This window comes from Rhinoraja longicauda, chromosome 2 (genome assembly GCF_053455715.1).
Source record: "Rhinoraja longicauda isolate Sanriku21f chromosome 2, sRhiLon1.1, whole genome shotgun sequence".
In the NCBI taxonomy this organism is placed as follows: Eukaryota; Metazoa; Chordata; class Chondrichthyes; order Rajiformes; family Arhynchobatidae; genus Rhinoraja; species Rhinoraja longicauda.
Window position 1 is genome coordinate 22506583 of NC_135954.1, and position 20173 is coordinate 22526755.

Genomic DNA, 20173 nt, shown 5'->3' on the forward strand with positions numbered 1-20173 from the left:
GTAAATTCCACTCATTGGACCATTTCCCCTTAAAATGCCAGCATGGTTGAGGCTTAGTAATAGCTTTATTTTAGTCTAACCATCAATGCAATTAAAATTGGCTCAGGCAAGTTTCTTTAATTTGGGATAGTGCCCGGTGCACTCCAGAAATTGAAGGTGGACTACATTTTAACCAGCTCTGCCTAGGTACCCCATTAAGATCCTTTGTCTCATACCGTTTCTTCTTTTACTTCATGTTTTTTTTCCTTGCACAGTAGAAATGTAGGTCTGCGGAGATGATGAATGAATCACTCTGCAACCAAAGTCAATGTACTCAGTTTCTACACAGGGCATGTGCAAGGCTCTGGTTGTCAGATTCTGGAGGTTTTTAAGCAAGCATTCTTAGTATTATCGCATGAATATGTGCACAGTTCAGATTGTGCACATTACAAATGCAAACATATGAATTTGTTTGGTTCCTTGATTCTTGATTCAACGATCAATAAGGTCATGAATTATCACATTGTAACTTCTGCTCAGTATTCCCTCCTACTCCCACCCCAGAATTAAATTAAAAAAATCATCCTTTTGCTTATCAAGAATCTTTCAGCGTGGACACGTACGAAGGTCGGAAAGGTTTAGAGGGATACAGTGCCCTCCATAATGTTTGGGACAAAGACCCATCATTTATTTATTTGCCTCTGTACTACATAATTTGAGATTTGTAATAGAAAAAATCACATTTCAATAACCTCTGCCTTCACAGAATCCACATTCATCGTCCACACTCTATTCATAGAAACACTTAGCCCCAGCTTACCACACTGACTTAATATGTTGGTCCTGTCTACTGCACGCATGGTGCTCCTCGCTTTTGTGATAGTTGAAAATAACAAGCGTAGTATGCTAAAAATCCTTATAGACAGGAAAAGAGAAAACTGCCTTATTTCACACAAATCAAAATGCTTGAATAAAAACTAAACATTCTCCATTCCAGCTAGCCATGCTTTGGCGCAGAGCTGATCTGCCAGGTCATTTCCTGAATGTTTTTTTTCCGCTGCTGCCAATGTCATGCCACTACATTTACTTGTGTCATACAGCAGAGAAATAGGCCCTTCGGCCCAACCTGTCCATACCCCGCCTGAGCTAGTCTTGCCTGCATTTGATTAGTTTTCCTCCTGAACCTTTCTTATCAATTAGCCATTAGTTTATTGTAATCCTTGAAATCAAAGTAAGCTATGGTGCACCTATTAAAATAGCTGTGCAGGAAATTATTTATTTATTATTTTTTTTACAAACTGTAATTCTCAGGTTGACTTTGATCAGCTTCAAGAAAACCTTTGTCAATTGGAAAGGAGATGCAAAGCTTCATGGGATCATTTAAAGGCAATTGCAAAGCATGAAATGAAGCCCTCCCTGAAGCAGAAGATGTCGGAATCCCTGAAGGACTGTGCTGAGAGGATCATCATTTTAAAAATCGTTCACAGAAGAATAATAAACAGGTAGAATATGTAGATTCATTTCCAGCCATGATGTAAGTTCAAGATGTTTTCAGGATAATTTTGTTTCAGATTTTTTAAAATTTCAATCAAATACTGTGAAAGTGGACAAGTTCCCTGCTGCAGATGTGTTTTGGAAATAAGGATAAAAGGTAGAAACTGCAACGAAGTGAATCATAAGTTTGTGATGTAAAACAATTGAGAAATTATTTTTAAAATATGGTTGTTGGCTGCATTGGAAAAAAATTGGCTCTGGTTTTAAAACACTTTTGAAAGTGGATATTTAATATTTTTAAAAATACCAAAATTTGCTTTGAATATTTCAAGTTAAAAATAACAGTTGAGTGTTCAGTATGTTCTGCAGAGGTTTGTACCAATGGTTTGCCCAACTTGTCCATACCAACTAAGATGCCCATCATCGTTGATCCAATTTTCTCACATGATTCATATTTCTCTCAACCTTTCCTTCCTATGAACCTGTCTAAATCTCTATGAAATGCTATTGTTGTACCTGCCTCAACCACTTCCCCTAGCAGCTCATTCCATAATACGTGCCACCCTCTGTGTCAAAACATTGTCCCGCAAGTTCCTAAATATTTCCCCTTTCACTTTAAACCTATGCCCTCTAGTTTTTAATTCCCCAACTCTGGGGGAAAAAAAAAACTTTATCTGTACTCCTCAAGATTGTATACACTTCTTTTAGATTACCCCTCAGTCATAGAGCCATACAACATGGAAACAGGCCCTTTGGTCCAACTTGCCAATGCTGGCCGATACCTCATTTATGCTCGTTCCACCTTCCCACCTTTGGCCCATAACTCTAAATCTTTCCTATCCATGTACCCGTCCGTGTGCTCCAAGGAATAAAGTCCGAGCATTGACCTATAATATAGTCCCTCGAATCCTGGCAACATCCTTGTAAATCTTTTCTGCACTCTTTCCAGCTTAATGGCATCTTTCTTAATAGCAGGGTGACCAAAACTGAACATCATATTCCCATTGCGCCCTCACCAACATCTTGTACAACTACAACATAATATCCTAACTTCTATTATGTATAAGGAATACAATTCCAGAACACTTTAAATAATAAGTGAGTATTAGGATAAGGATGAAGAAATGAGATGTTGAAGATCTAAGAGCAGGATTTGATGAGAGCCAAACAACATGGTACCTTAATCTATTGGATGTAAATAAATGAGTTGATGAGACTTTGTAACTCCAAGCTGTTCCCTCTACAGTCCTAAATGTGTGCTAAGTTCCCGACCTTGGATAGATCATTTTAAGGTTTCATCTGCTCACAAGGAGGCAGGGGGAGCAAGGTCTCGACCCGAAACGTCACCCATTCCTTCTCTCCAGAGATGCTGCCTGTCCCGCTGAGTTACTCCAGCATTTTGTGTCTACCTTTGATTTAAACCAGCATCTGCATTTCTTTCCGACACCAGTTCTTTAAACACTTAACTAAAAATGGCTTTAGAAATGGTTTGCAACAGGTTATCCACCTGCTATATTAAAATATCCATCATTACTGTGCCAGAATGTGTTCAAAATTAATATGCTCCCAATGGAAGTCTAGTGAGTCAGCCGTAAAATTTGGAAGTGCAGGTGCATACATTTTACAGTTTTGAAGTTATCGTGTCATGCAATTGTACACACTGCATGCTTGGATTTACAATTTGCACTGGAAATCTAAGGTTGTAAAATTTTATTCCTCTTCTACCCCCTCAAATTTTCTTCCAGTTCTGTCCCATTGCAGATTTCTCCAGTGCACCATGTGTTCTTATTTACTGACATGTTCCTTATAAATGATTTCTATTGCATCTTGTATGTCACCCAAAAACAATTTGCAGCTAATGAAACATTTTTTTGTTGCTATTGTAATGCTGAAAACACTGCAGGCAATGAGCAGACAGCGGGGTTCCTTCCACAAACAGCAGTGAGATGATTGCCCAGATCGTTGTGCTTTAGATCAACTTGTTTTCGATCATCTTGTTTCAGTTTGAAGAAGGGTTCCAGCTTGAAATGTCACCGAAGATAGACACAAAATGCTTGAGTAACTCAGCAGGACAGGCAGCATTTCTGGATTGGAAGGAATGGGTGGCGTTGTGGGTCGAGACCCTTCTTCAGACTCTTTATGTCACCTGTCCATTCGCCCTCATAGATGCTGCCTGACCTGTTGAGTTCCTCCAGCACTTTGTTTTGCTCAAGGTTCCAGCATCTGTAGTTCCTTGTGTCTCTATGTTTTAGCTATTGGTCAGTGGATGAGGGGTTAGCAGGCATCCCTTGCTCTGCAAAGTAGTGCTGTTGTGGAATTTTAATGTCAGCTGAAGAAGGAGGCTCTGATGAACATTTTGCCAATATGTAGCACTGCCTCGGTATTGAAATCCTTAAGGATAGCGGAGTCAGGGAGTATGGGGAGAAGGCAGGAACGGGGTACTGATTGAGAATGATCAGCCATGATCACATTGAATGGCGGTGCTGGCTCGAAGGGCCGAATGGCCTTCTCCTGCACCTATTTTCTATTGTCTATTGTCTATTGAAATGTCTTGAATGGAACTTAAAATCCTCAACATTTGTACTCTGAAACGAGAGAACTACCCTGAGGTGCAAATCAAGAAATGGTTCATATTGATGGTATAGCAGGAACTTGGAGAATTTGCCTCCCAATAACAGGCTCAGTCATATTTACCGAGAACAAAGGGGGACCCGATGTGGGGGGACTGCCGAGAACTAAGAGGAGACCCGGGTGGGTGGGGGGGGGGGGGGGTCGGTGAACATGGAAGGGTTGACTACATTTTGTAACCTTGTAACCTAGCCATGCACCTGGGTACTTGGCAATAAAGTATCATCATCATTTACCACCTATAGACAATAAACAATAGGTGCAGGAGTAGGCCATTCGGCCCTTCGGGCCAGCACCACCATTCAATGTGATCATGGCTGATCATTCTCAATCAGTAACCTGTTCCTGCCTTCTCCCCATACCCCCAGACTCCGCTATCCTTAAGAGCTCTATCTAGCTCTCTCTTGAATGCATTCAGAGAATTGGCCTCCACTGCCTTCTGTGGCAGTGAATTCCACAGATGTACAACTCTGACTGAAAAAGGTTTTCCTCATCTCCGTTCTAAATGGCCTACCCCTTATTCTTAAACTGTGGCCCCTGGTTCTGGACTCTCCCAACATTGGGAACATGTTTCCTGCCTCTAACGTGTCCAACCCCTTAATAATCTTATATGTTTCGATAAGATCCCCTCTCATCCTTCTAAATTCCATTGTATACAAGCCTAGCCGCTCCAGTCTTTCAACATATGGCAGTCCCGCCATTCCGGGGCCACAGTTTAAGAATAAGGGGTAGGCCATTTAGAACGGAGATGAGGAAGAACTTTTTCAGTCAGAGAGTGGTGAAGGTGTGGAATTCTCTGCCGCAGAAGGCAGTGGAGGTCACTTCGTTGGATGCTTTCAAGAGAGAGCCGAATAGAGCTCTTAAGGATAGCGGAGTGAGGGGGTATGGGGAGAAGGCAGGAACGGGGTACTGATTGAGAGTGATCAGCCATGATCGCATTGAATGGCGGTGCTGGCTCGAAGGGCTGAATGGCCTACTCCTGCACCTATTGTCTATTCTATTCTATTCTATTATATTCTAATTAACCTAGTAAACCTACGCTGCATGCCCTCAACAGCAAGAATAATACCTATATTCGCCACTGCTCACACTGTGACGTGAATAATTCAGTAACATAAAAAGAACAAGCAAACAAATGCAAAATTATGTTAGAAAGTTCTTTATAATGCTATGTCATAGTTTATTTTTGTTAATTACTTCCAGCATCTTCGAAGCTTATTTGAAAAGCACGGAAATTAGATGCACATTAACTTGTCTGCCAGCTGTATTGGTCCCCAGGGTTCTGGGTGTATACAAAGTGCTGCTCAAAAGAGATGTTTTGCTCATGGCTGTGTCTGGAAGGAGAAGAGGGGCATAAATGGGTCAGTAATAGTCTGTTTTCAGGGGGGTTTTGACCATATTTCCAAATAAAGGATTTGGGGGATAAAGCAGACAAATTTCAGCAAAGTGTATTTTCGTCAGATGCCTTATTTGGGTTGATTTTAAGTTGTCTAGATTGGCATTTTCGAGGCAGTGGCGGCATTACAGTGGGTTCAGTAGCTTTACCACCATAATACTGATGCTTTGCTTGGGGGTCATAAACTGACCAGCAAAAGTCTCACAAGTCTCACAAGAACAGAGTGCTGGAGTAACTCTCCAAGAACTCTGCCAAGAACACTGGACAATGGTGGACCCGGCGTGGGGGGACTTCCGTGAGGGAGGGAGGAGGGGGGGAAGAACAAAGGGGGAACTGGCTCAGGAAGGGGAGGGGGATTTGTAAATTTGTAAGCTCCCTTTATGGGTGACTATTTGCATACTTTGGCAAGGTATGCAAGCAAAGAATTTCACTGAGACTTGTCACATGTGACAATAAAGTATTTAATTGAATGACTCAATAGGGCAGGTGGCATCTCTGGAAGACATGGAAAGGAAATGTTTTAAGTTGAGTCCCTTCTCCACTCTGAATTGCTCCAGCACTCTGTGCATTTTATTGTAAACCAGCACCTGCAGTTCCATGTGGAAGTCTCAAAATATTTTTAAGTAAGGCACATGACACATGACATTTTTGCATGGAACTAGTTCAGATCTGAATGTCTCTACATTGAGTACACCACATTCCACTGAGTAGGCTCCATTTGCAAAGGTGCAACAAGGGAAAGAAATATACGGTAGACACAAAAAACTGGAGTAATTCCAGGGAATCAGGCAGCATCTCTGGAGAAAAGGAATAGGTGACGTCACCTACTCTTTCTCTCCACAGATGCTGCCTGACCCGCTGAGTTACTTCAGCTTTTTGTGTCTATCTTTGGTTTAACCAGCATCTGCAGTTCCTTCCTACTCAAAGAAATGTTTGATAAGAAGTAGGACACAGAAAGGGCAGAAGAGAGACCTGTTTGTTCATATCCGCAGATCCTTAAAGTAGCAGGACAAATAGATAGCTGATTAAAATGACATATGGGAATCATTCCTTTTTACTTTGAAGCATAGAATGTAAAAACAGGGTGGTTGTGCTAGAATAGTATAGAAAGGATGTGATAGCTTTGGAGAGGGTGCAGAGGAGATTCACCAGGATGCTGCCAGGGATGAAGGGCCTCGGCTATGAGGAGTGACTGAGCAGACTGGGGTTGTTTTCCCTGGAGAAGAGAAGGCTGAGAGGGGACATGATCGAGGTGTAAAAGATCATGAGGGGCATAGATAAGGTAGATGGCGGGGAACTTCTTCCACTGGTGGAAGGTTCAACAACGAGGGGACATAGATACAGGGTAAGGGGAAGGAGGTTTTGGGGGGATGTGAGAAATAACTTTTTTACCCAGAGGGTGGTTGGAGTCTGGAACTCACTGCCTGGGGTGGTGGTGGAGGCGGGAACACTCACAGCGTTTAAGAGGCATTTGGATGGGCACTTGAAATGCTACAACATTCAGGGCTACGGTCCAAATGCGGGAAAATGGGATTAAAATTAGACTGTGTTTGGTAACGGGCGGCGCGGACACGATGGGCCGAAGGGCCTCTTTCTGTGCTGTAGGACTCTATGACTCTATGAACACGAGTTGAGCCACCACTTGTATGCTGTTCTTTTCATTGCAATTGAGGAGAAATGTGATTACACTGGAGGGGACACAAAGGAGATTTACCTACAGTAATGGGTCAGTAATAGTCTGTTTTCAGGGGGGTTTTGACCATATTTCCAAATAAAGGATTTGGGGGATAAAGCAGACAAATTTCAGCAAAGTGTATTTTCGTCAGATGCCTTATTTGGGTTGATTTTAAGTTGTCTAGATTGGCATTTTCGAGGCAGTGGCGGCATTACAGTGGGTTCAGTAGCTTTACCACCATAATACTGATGCTTTGCTTGGGGGTCATAAACTGACCAGCAAAAGTCTCACAAGTCTCACAAGAACAGAGTGCTGGAGTAACTCTCCAAGAACTCTGCCAAGAACACTGGACAATGGTGGACCCGGCGTGGGGGGACTTCCGTGAGGGAGGGAGGAGGGGGGGAAGAACAAAGGGGGAACTGGCTCAGGAAGGGGAGGGGGATTTGTAAATTTGTAAGCTCCCTTTATGGGTGACTATTTGCATACTTTGGCAAGGTATGCAAGCAAAGAATTTCACTGAGACTTGTCACATGTGACAATAAAGTATTTAATTGAATGACTCAATAGGGCAGGTGGCATCTCTGGAAGACATGGAAAGGAAATGTTTTAAGTTGAGTCCCTTCTCCACTCTGAATTGCTCCAGCACTCTGTGCATTTTATTGTAAACCAGCACCTGCAGTTCCATGTGGAAGTCTCAAAATATTTTTAAGTAAGGCACATGACACATGACATTTTTGCATGGAACTAGTTCAGATCTGAATGTCTCTACATTGAGTACACCACATTCCACTGAGTAGGCTCCATTTGCAAAGGTGCAACAAGGGAAAGAAATATACGGTAGACACAAAAAACTGGAGTAATTCCAGGGAATCAGGCAGCATCTCTGGAGAAAAGGAATAGGTGACGTCACCTACTCTTTCTCTCCACAGATGCTGCCTGACCCGCTGAGTTACTTCAGCTTTTTGTGTCTATCTTTGGTTTAACCAGCATCTGCAGTTCCTTCCTACTCAAAGAAATGTTTGATAAGAAGTAGGACACAGAAAGGGCAGAAGAGAGACCTGTTTGTTCATATCCGCAGATCCTTAAAGTAGCAGGACAAATAGATAGCTGATTAAAATGACATATGGGAATCATTCCTTTTTACTTTGAAGCATAGAATGTAAAAACAGGGTGGTTGTGCTAGAATAGTATAGAAAGGATGTGATAGCTTTGGAGAGGGTGCAGAGGAGATTCACCAGGATGCTGCCAGGGATGAAGGGCCTCGGCTATGAGGAGTGACTGAGCAGACTGGGGTTGTTTTCCCTGGAGAAGAGAAGGCTGAGAGGGGACATGATCGAGGTGTAAAAGATCATGAGGGGCATAGATAAGGTAGATGGCGGGGAACTTCTTCCACTGGTGGAAGGTTCAACAACGAGGGGACATAGATACAGGGTAAGGGGAAGGAGGTTTTGGGGGGATGTGAGAAATAACTTTTTTACCCAGAGGGTGGTTGGAGTCTGGAACTCACTGCCTGGGGTGGTGGTGGAGGCGGGAACACTCACAGCGTTTAAGAGGCATTTGGATGGGCACTTGAAATGCTACAACATTCAGGGCTACGGTCCAAATGCGGGAAAATGGGATTAAAATTAGACTGTGTTTGGTAACGGGCGGCGCGGACACGATGGGCCGAAGGGCCTCTTTCTGTGCTGTAGGACTCTATGACTCTATGAACACGAGTTGAGCCGCCACTTGTATGCTGTTCTTTTCATTGCAATTGAGGAGAAATGTGATTACACTGGAGGGGACACAAAGGAGATTTACCTACAAGTTGTCGTGACTGGAAACTTGTAGACATGAGGAAACATTTGGTAAGTTCAGGCGATTTTCTTCAGAATTCAGTTGAGTTATACAGGATGAAGTTATTCAACTCAATTAAGTTCTGAAGAGGGGCATAGAGAGAGTAATGAGGAAGAATCCATTTTGCCCAAGCAGGCAGATCAAAAACCAAGGGGCATAGGCTTTAAGTAATTGATGGAAATGGAGAAACATGTTTCATCCGAAGAGCCTTAGTTAGGAACAGCCTTCGTCAGAGGTGGTAGAGGTAAAAACCATCATCCCATTCAACCACTGTGAATGTACCTTGGAAGGGCAATGACACAATCAGTGCTAGCAAATCCAATTATAATAATAATAATAATAATGCATTACATTTATATAGCGCTTTTCAAACACTCAAAGACGCTTTACAGGGATTTCTAAAACATAGAGAATTGAATAAATAGATAAATAATTAATTATATTGTTCTTTCTCAACTAGCACAGACACAATAGACTGAATGACCTCCTGTTCTTTAAATTCCTCCATGGCACCATGTACTGCAACTAATCAGATTGAAAGAAGTGACATCTTTAGTCAAAATAGTCTTCCCTGCCAAGAAACTGAGTGGGCCAGCCAAATGTTAAAGCTTTTCAGGTCAAGAGTTGGAAAATATGTGAAGTATGAGTTATTTACTCCTCAACCTTAATATAAAAATCCATTAGTTTGTCCAGATGATTTACAAACATCTCACGTTCAATGTGTTGGAGAGTCCTTTGATTCCACCTCCGAGAACGAGAGGGAGAGTCATTCAGGAAGATGCAGAAAATGGAGACACAAGAAACTGCAAATGCTGAAATCTTGAGCAAACAGCAAAAGGCTGGTTCAACTCAACAGGTTCAATTCAGCATCTGTGGAGTGAATGGACAAGTGATGTTTCAGTCTGAAGAAGGGTCCCAACCCAAAACACCATCTGTCCATCCCCTCCATAGATGCTGCCTAACTCATTGAGTTATTGAAGAATTTTGGTTTTGACAGGAGAAAGCATAATGTCAAGGACTTTTAAAAAAATTGAGTGTAATCAGGTTTTTAAGCAGAGAGACAAAGGGATTGGCATGTTCGGTTTAGGAGATTTTTAGGGGTTCTTTTCAATCCAGGAAACCTTTAGAGAATTAATGTACCCTTTACTTTGAATAAGCGTAGACAGAAAAAATACTTAATTAATTAATCTAATCACGATCAACTCCATATTGATGTGAAATTAAATAGCTTAATAGGTTCACCAGCCTACTCCTTCCAACAGAATATTTGTGAAGAGATGGAAAGAATGTCACAATGCAACAGCACATGGAGAAGGGAAGATAGTGTGGGGATTGGGAATATGTCTGATGTCCAGACCACAATCTATAACAGACATGCTAAGGGAAAAGCCTTATTATGATGGGTTTTACACTTATCATTAAGATTGTTCTATGCCAAATTTTTCATTGCTGATGATGAGTTAGCAGAAAGTGGATAAAGATTACTAAAATCATGGACAATTTGTATTTTGTGTGTTTTGTTGCTTTTTATTGGTATGACCGTAAATCAAATTCCTCGTATGTTGCAAAACATACTTGGCTAATAAAGTATGATTATGATTATCCTTGTGATGTTTATGTTAGCTTTCTGCACAAAAATTGGCTGCTGTGTTTCCTACGTTACAATACTGGCTACAGTCCATAACCACATCATTAGCGTGAAGCATTTGGGTGTATTCTGAAGAAATGAAAAGGTCTACAAAAGTGCTTGACTTTTCACTGAATGAAGAATGAGTGGGAGCTTCCTTGAGATTCACCACCTCATGGGGACAGCTTTGCGGTTTTTGCATTCTTGAAAATTAACTTTTACTCTTTTGCAGTTGTGCTTTCCTATGGCCTGGCGTTAGGGGATGTTATGATTATTTTCGATGTCTAAAATTTCCTCAGGTGCCTGTATATGGTTTCCCTAAAACTAGTTGGAATGGTGGAGTCATCTAATAACTTTATCTTGAATAATCCAGCAGGATGCAGAAGTTATAGAATCTCCTGATGTGTGCCAAAAAAGCACTGTGCAAACTTGGACCAAAGCATACATCGTAGGTGCAGTTGAGCATTTATTTTTTTCCAAAATCATCCCCTAAGTTGTGTCATATGTGTTTGAAGTCTCCATTTGTTTATTATTTGACTGAATATTTAAAGTGACTATGTCAAAGTAATTGGGCCTGTACCTGTTCCATATCTTGTTCATTTCAACAATACCCCACAGCTGTGATATTTGCTTTATTCTACATAAAGGTAATAGTAGTCAGTTAAACACTAAAGGCCACATGCATGGACTAGTGTCTCGAGTTCTGGATTAGCAAGACAAAAAATCAGAACTAAAATCTGTCAGTCTATCAGATAAGCAAGGTTAGCTGTGTTATCTGGAACCTGTTCCGTCAAATCCATGACAGGTGAAATCATTTCATTTTCCAAGAGCATCTGAATATAACTCATCTCTACAACCTTGGTATATGTTGAGACACTGTTTGTAGAAATGATTCTGTAAGGAATGCTGTTCTTAACAACATCCCATTAAATGTTTACGACGCTCACTGTTCATCATGTAAAACGTGTAGTTAACTGTCCTGCATGCACAGTTTGCTCCAGCGGTCATGTATTCACAAGTGCAATGGAATGAACAGTTACACCATGCAGCTTCTGAGCTTCTCCTTTGTCCTCTAGATTCCATGCGTTTCTGCTGTTCATGGGACACCCCACGCATGCAATCAGGGACGTGAACATCCTCAAGTTCTGTAAGATTATCAGCGAGTTCGCTCTCGAATATCGAACCACCAGGGAGCGGGTGCTTCAGCAAAAGCAGAAACGGGCCAATCACAGAGAGAGAAACAAGACCAGAGGCAAAATGATTACAGATGTAAGTAAGATCATGATTTGTGTTGCCAGCGGTTGTGATGCAGATCCACAAATATTCACTTTGTCAGAGCTGTAGATTTTCATCACTGTGGTTCCGTGCTATCTATTGGTTTCTGTGAATGCATTATTCAGTTTTGCAAAGCGTCTTCACCTTAGAACAAAGGGCTACTTGAACTTGAATGATCTGCCGCCCTCAGGATCTTTAACCAAAGTGTTGTCGCAGGGAGAATCTCTGATGGAGTGGCGAGGCTGGATGGAGTGACAGTTGCTGGCAAGGTATCCTCGCCTTTCACCAATCCCGCCGCTAGTCAGATGCAAAACAATCATCGTTCCAGATTAGGAAAAATCTAAGATTGTTTTCAATTCTTTCTGGGGTTGCAGGATGGCCAGGATTGGAAAACAGAGTCTGGATGACTCTGTGGATGATACCAAAGTGGGGATCAATGCAACCCTGCAATTAAAATAGAAAAAGGATGATGTTTAAATAAATATTTTTGCTTTTTTTTAGATTATATTTTTATATTTTATATTTTATATTTAGTTTAGTTTAAACATTCAACATAGAAGCAGGCCCATCAGCCCACTGAGCCCACACTGACCATCATCCCTTCACACTCGTTCTACGTTTTCCCACTTTCTCATTCACTCCCTACACACTAAGGACGATTTACAGAGGCAAATCAACCTGCAAACAGACAGGTTTTGGGACGTGGGAGGAAACCGGAGAGCCCAGATGAAACCCAAGTGGTCACAGGGAGAATGTGCAAACTCCACACGGACAGTACCGGGAATCAGGGTCAAACCCAAGTTTCTGGCACTGAGAGGCAGTGGAGCTACCGGTAACATAAATGTTGGGATAAGTGAGCTATGGAATTCCCTTCGATCTACCTCTGTCTGTCTGCCCGATGGCACTGAAGTAAATATAGTTAATTCACATAACTGCTTTTTACAATCAAATGCCTCAATCCTATGAGCGTGGAAAGGAACTGCAGATGCTAGTATGAACTGAAGATAGACACAAAATGCTGGAGTAACTCAGTAGCTCAGGCAGCATCTCTGGAGAAAAGGGATGGGTCAGGACCCTTCTTCAGCATCGTCCATCCTTTTTGTCCAGAGATGCTGCCTGATCGACTGAGTTACTCCAGCACTTTGTATCTACCCTCTATCCTCTGAGTCGCTCTCTTCTTTTAATAGCTGGAATATTGTTTTCTTGTGAATCATGCAGTGCATTTTAAGTAGAGGTGCACCGATGATTTATGAAGTGGCAGGATGACCTCGCTCTTTTGGCTCAACATTAGCTTTTGAAAAGATCCCAATTCTAATTTGTTTTGCTTACCGCCACTGAACACTGCAATACTAGGTCTCCTCCTAGGTACAATGTGAGAGATAACGTACATAAATCACCCCAAAAAAGAACAATTAATCCCAAAGGGACCAACCAGAGTAGTGCATTATCCAAATCCATTTTGGAAAATATTAATTTTACAGTTAAAAGCTTTTTTTAGGTCAATATTTTAAGAGTTAAAGCTAAAAGATTATTTTTCTCAATATTTGTTGATAGTCATCTTCGAAGATGATGGTGCTTTGCCCAACTTCTCTCTCAATGTGCACTGTATCTTGAGAACCAGATGTTCACTTTCATGAATCACTAATACAGAGCTAAACTACCTACCAGTTGTTCTTCTAGCAAAAGTTTTCTAGGATTAGCTCAGTGTCAGAAATAGTGCTCCAGATTCTCTGAAGATATATGGAGGTATTGGTCGTCCATAAAAGACTGCATCTCCTTAATTACATTGGATGATTATAACTACCTCCTGAGGCTGCTTCTTCCCTATACCTACCACTCTGTGTGTAAAAAGGAAAGCTGCCCTTCGGTTCCTGTTAAATCCGCCCACCCCCTCACATCAAACCTATGTCCTTTTGTTCTTGATTCCCCAACTCTGGGTAAAAGATCACCCCTCAACCAGATAAAGTCCTAGCCTGCTCAACCTCTCCCTGCAGCTCAGGTCCTCAAGTCCTGGCAACATCCTCGTAATTCTTCCCTGCACCCTTTCCGGCTTAAGAACTTATTTCCAATAACAGGGTGGCCAAAACTGAACACAATACTCTAAATGTAGCCTCACCAATGTACAACTGTAAAATGACCTCCCAACTTCTATGCTCAATACTTGATTGATAAAGCCCAATGTGCCGAAAGCCTTCTTGACCGCCTGTTAGGCCACTTTGAAGGAACTGTGCACATGCACTCCTAGATCCCTCTGCTCCACAACACCCCAGAGCCCTGCCATTCACTTTGCAGGTCCTGCCTTGGTTAGGCTGCCCAAAATGAAACACCTCATAATTCTTCGTCAACCATTCTTCAGCCCACCTGCCCAACCGATCAAGATCCTGCTGCAATTTTTGACAACCATCTTCACTATCTACTATGCCACCCATTTGGTGTCATCTGCAAAGTTAGTAATTATTTCTTGTACATTCTCATCCAAATCATTGATATTGATGACAAACAGCAAACACCAAACACTGAGCAACACCACTAGCCACAGCCTCCAGTCCAAAAAACAACCTTCAATGAGCAATAGTTAAAATGATCAGTTGTATTGAAGTAACTCAGTGTGACAGGCAGCATCTTTGGAGAGAAGGAAACGTCACCCATTCCTTCTCTCCAGAGATGCGGCCTTCAAAACGAGAGGATTTGCCTTCATAACGAGACGATTTCAGTATAGCAGTAAAGAGGTTCTTCTGTAGTTGTATAGGGCCCCGGTAAGACCACGTCTGGAGTATTGTGTACAGTTTTGGTCTCCTAATTTGAGGAAGGACATTGAGGCAGTGCAGCGTAGGTTCACGAGATTGATCCCTGGGAGGTCATTTAAAACTGCGGTGAGAAGGAACTTTTTCACCCAGAGAGTTGCGAATTTGTGGATTTCTCTGCCACAGAGGGCAGTGGAGGCCAAATCACTGGATGGATTTAAGCGAGAGTTAGATAGAGCTCTGAGGGCTAGTGGAATCAAGGGGTATGGGGAGAAGTTGGGCACAGGTTACTGATTGTGGATGATCAGCCATGATCACAATGAATGGCGGTGCTGGCTCGAAGGGCTGAATTGCCTCCTCCTGCACCTATTTTCTCTGTTACTATGCTCTACTGAGTTATTCCAGCATTTTGTGCCCACCTTCAATGTAAACCAGCTTCTGCAGTTCCTTCCAATACAGTTAAGTTGCATTGATGGCCAAAAGTTGATCAGGCTACTGGGAATATTCTCCTGCTCCACGTATACTCCTTACAACCATGTGAAGAGGCGAGTGGAGCCTTGGATTTATATCTCATCCAAAAGACATTTAAATAAAGGGAGAAATAATATGGATGAGATTAGTTTCATTAATCATTTTAAATGTCAGTGTTTTAAATTTGATTAATTTGTTTGAAGCCGACTTAATGTTCTGATCTAGCTGTCAACTTGCACACAAAGGCTCCGCAAAAAAACAATGAGTAAACGACCAGGAAATCTACTTTTTTTTCAGTTGAGCAGTAAATGTTAGTTATGGCAGCAGGAGCTCTCCTCTGTTCTTTTAATTGTCGTAGATAGTCATACAGTGTGGAGACAGGCCCTTCGGCTGAACTGGCCCACACATGTCCCAGCTACACTTTTTTAATAGGAATCTGAGGGGTAACTTTTTCACACAATAGGTGGTGGGTGTATGGAACAAGCTGCCAGAGAAGGTAGTTGAGGCTGAGACTATCCCAACATTTAAGAAGCAGTTAGACGGGTACATGGATAGGACAAGTTTGGAGGGATATGGAGCAAGTGCAGGCAGGTGCGACTAGTGTAGCTGGGACATGTTGGCCGGTGTGGGTAAAAATACTGCGACTAAGCCAAGAGGCGGCATGGTGGAACAGCGGTAGAGTTGCTGCCTTACAATGAATGCAGCGCCGGAGGTCTGGGTTCGATTCCGACTACGGGTGCTGTCTGCACGGAGTTTGTACGTTCTCCCCGTAACCTGCGTGGGTTTTCTCCGAGTTCTTCGGTTTCCTCCCACACTCCACAGACTTACAGGTATGTAGGTTAATTGGCTTGGTAAATGTAAAAATTGTCCCTAGTGTGTATAGGATAGTGTTAATGTGCGGGGATCGCTGGTCGACGGGGACCCGGTGGGCCGAAACGGCCTGTTTCCGCGTTGTATCTCTAAACTAAACTAAAGCTGCCTCAAATAAGCTGGATTTAGTTTAACTGTTTCCTTCAAACACCATCTAGATTTTTTGCCAAGCAGGTTAACTTAAAATATTGTCTATTATTTAACAACAAGACTTACAAAACAAAATATCAAGACTTGGTGATAATGTAGCAAACATCTATTGAAAAGTATTTGGATTACAGGCAGCAAATGAGTACTCAGTAGGCAAGATAGTTAATGTTTCATGTTGATGGCTTTTCCTTAGAACTGCACACCATGGATGTGAGGCTTTATTAGTTTAGTTTAATTTATTGTCACGTGTACAGTGAAAAGCTTTTGTTGCGTGCTAACCAGTAGGTGGAAAGACTATACATGATTACAATCGAGCAATCCACAGTGTACAGATACATGATCAAGGGAATAAGATTAGTGCAAGATAAAGTCCAGTAAAGATAGTCTGAGTGGCTCCAGTGAGGTAGATGATAGCTCAGACCACTCTCCAGTTATTGATAGGATGATTCAGTTTCCTGATAACATATGGGAATTAACTGTCTCTGAATCTGGAGGTAAGCATTTTCACAACGTCCGTACCTCTTGCCTGATGGGAGAGGGGAGAAGAGGGAGTGACAGGGGGTGTGACTCGTCCTTGATTATGCACTATAGATAGTGCTAGGGCAGGTTTTGTGGATTAGTCTTCAGTAGTCATTCAATTGTTTGTGATATGAAATTGATGGTTTTGATCACAGCTGTTCTGAATATTTCTGGTTTCACGTAAAAATGTCACGTGAGGACAAGATGGAATAGTCAAGTGCCAATGTGCATATTTCAAAATGACTTATTGCTTTTTTTAAAATAAAAGATGTATTTATAAACAAAGCTTCAATGAGAATATTCCCAAAGTGGTCATAATACTCATAATTATCTGAACTGCAAAGTGATCATGCTTCAAAGTATTTAATTGTAGAGCACTTTGGGACAGTGTGAGAATGTGAAAAGTACATTTGTTGCTGAGTTAACTATTGGTTTTTTTCAGTGATCCAGTTAGTCCCAAAACACATACATCAGTCCAACATGCAATGCACATATTCAGTCTGGTGCACACAAAAATGTTGGAGTAACTCAGCGGGTCAGGCAGCATCTCAGGAGAGAAGGAATGGGTGACATTTCGGGTCGAGACCCTTCTCCAGTCTGAAGAAGGGTCTCGACCCAAAAGTCACCCATTCGTTCTCTCCTGAGATGTTGCCTGACCCGCTGAGTTACTCCAGCATTTTGTGACTACCTTCGATTTAAATCTGCAGGGTTTTTTTCCTATTCAGTCTGGTGCATATAATTATCGAGAATAAGAATTAAATTTCTCATGCAATGTATGTAGCAGAGTTGTGCTATTTACTTTCTTCACTTGTGACTTGCCTCCCTCATCTATCATCCTTTCTTTTACCACTGCATATTTAAGCTTCATTATTGTTTGCAGATTACCGTTTCCATCACAGATACATTGTTCCTTAAGCTTAGTGTCCTCTTCCTTATTATCATCTACATGTGCCTTATTCATAGAAAAAAAACCTTAGATATCTTAAATATGAAAATATCTCAAATAGTAGCTAGATACCATCCAGGACAAAGCTCCTGCCAACCACCATAAATATTCAGGCCCTTCACCACTGAGGACCAATTGCAGAATGCATCCACTGTTTGCCTGGACTTCTTTGGCAAGAACTCCCAAATTCAAAGTTACTACCACTTGGAAGGACAAGAGCAGCAGCTGCATAAGTTTGTCACAACATCAAATTCCCTCCCTACGGCACACTTCCCTGCTCTGGCCATTCCTTCATCATTTTGGATCATACTCCTGAATTTCTTACCACATCATTTTCCAGGACTACCTTCTGCAAGTGATGAAAATGGATAATGTGGGTGGTTCACCACAATGATTGCAGTGATATTTTGGGATAGGCAGTAAGTATTGGCCTTCTGAACAGTGCTCACAAGTTTTGTTTAGTTTAGTTCAGAGATACAGCGCGGAAATAGGCCACCACCGAGTCCGTGCCGACCAGTGATCCTTGTACACTAATATTATCCTACGCACTAGGGACAATTTACAATTTTTTACCTAAGCCAAATGAATCTATACACCTGTACGACTTTTGGAGAGTGGCGGAAATCAGAGCACCCCAGGGAAATCCCACATGGTCACGGGGAGAACGTACAAACTCCCGCTGGAGTAACTCAGCAGGTCAGGCAGCATCTCAGGAGAGAAGGAATGGGTGATGTTTCGGGTCGAGACCCTTCTTTAGACTGAAGAAGGGTCTCGACCCGAAACGTCACCCATTCCTTCTCTCCTGAGATGTTGCCTGACCTGCTGAGTTACTCCAGCATTTTGTGAAATAAATACCTTCAATTTGTATCAGCATCTGTAGTTATTTTCTTACAAACTCCTGCAGACAGCACCCGTAGTCAGGATCTAACCCAGGTCTTTGGTGCTGTAAGATAGCAGCTCTACCACTGTGCCACCTTGGCGCCCACATGATAAGTAGAAGAACCATCTGAATGACCTGCATTGCTGAATTCCATTTCTGATGTAGAAAAATGAATGCAATTGGCAATGTTTATGAATTAAAGACACTCTGGAATCACACTGGATAAGATTAGTCATTCTTCTTGGTCAGTGCTACCTGCCACTATTCATTATATCTCAACAGCAATCTTGGCTTTGTGTATTTTCATCCATTCACTTTATTTCTTTGCCATTTTCTAAATCTCTATTTACCTCATGCTTTTTCCTCCACTACCTTCTCCCCTTTCATTTCAGACGGATGAAGATGATGATGTTGAGGTATGGCTATGGTCTCGGGTTGTGGAGTTATTGCCTGATAGAAGTATTATCACTAAATTCACTCCGATGCTTTCTGTGTCGCTAACACTGTGCATGGCCAACATGAAGAGCAAATGATAGCCAGGCCCTCATGTTTAATTCACCCTTTCAAACAACATTAACCTACTGGCATTGTTCATGAGTGTTTTGACAACATAATTTCATGTATACTAATATCAGGAGAATTTGCAGTGCCCAATTTGTTAGGTTGAGAATTGTGATGGTCTTTGATTCTTTCCAGATGCAGATGTCACAGAATTTCCTCCAATTCTTTTAATACTGGCTGCAGACATCAAACCTTACATGTCAACATTTAATCTGATAATGTACAAATCGACGTCTATAATTGGAATTCTTTTTCATGATGGCTGCGTGATTATTATTATTCGTTTTTGTTCGGTTGTGGATTGGTTAATTTGTATTTGGTCAATTCATCAGCATTGTATAGTCACAACATTCCCTAGATGAATCTCTCCAAATGCCATACATGCTTCATGTGCTCACTGGACGATGTTAGGAATTCACAGCAAGTTTATTCATAAGCAGGTTGCTATTTCCTTCCAACTGTATTATTGCTAATGTTTCATTTTGGATGCTTGGAAATGTGATAGCAATGAGGGTAATGCCTTAAATCTGAGAGCTTTATCTTTCAGTTTAAAGTACTAATTGAATAAGTCAGCAAATCTTAAAAGATCTAGCCTTCGTGGTTTTTGAATGAAAGATTCAAACAATATGAAATCGCTGGAAATTATATGTTGTTTGATAGTGCTTGTTGAAGCATTACAAATGAGACCAGTGTATGTGATGGATAATCCAGTATTGTGCAATAATTATTCCATGTTAATTTGAACTAATAAAAATTTCAATGCCAAGGGACATCCATTCCAATGTGTTCATACTAGTTCTTTGCTGGAGGAATCTGGAACTCATCTCACTAAATTAGGGTGGCACGGAGGCGTATCGGTCGAGCTACTGCCTTACAGCGGATGGGACCCATGTTTGATCCTGGCTAGGGGTACTTGTCTGTACGGAGTTTGTCCATTCTCCCTGTGACCTATGTGGGTTTTCTCCGAGATCTTCGGTTTCCTCCCACAATCCAAAAACGTACAGGTTTGAAGGTTAATTGCTTGGTATAAATTTAAATTGTCCCTAGTGTGTGTGTGTGTGTGATAGTGTTAATGTGTTGGGTTTGCTGGTCGGCCGGACTCGGCCGAAGGGCCTGTTTCCA

At 41.8% G+C, this 20173-nt stretch overlaps 1 protein-coding gene across 9 annotated transcripts in view; it reads left to right on the forward strand.

The window, feature by feature from the left end:
• fhod3b (formin homology 2 domain containing 3b) overlaps positions 1-20173 on the forward strand; it is a 561621-nt gene that overhangs the window by 527164 nt on the left and 14284 nt on the right. For 6 of the 9 annotated variants that reach the window (XM_078415815.1, XM_078415819.1, XM_078415826.1 and 3 more), the window contains 2 exons: positions 1291-1481; positions 11712-11904. In XM_078415815.1, the coding sequence (XP_078271941.1) occupies positions 1291-1481; positions 11712-11904 (384 nt within the window). Of the gene's footprint in view, positions 1-1290; positions 1482-10934; positions 11084-11711; positions 11905-20173 lie in introns of those variants that run through there. The other 3 variants (XR_013548492.1, XR_013548493.1, XM_078415859.1) reach the window with 3 other exon arrangements.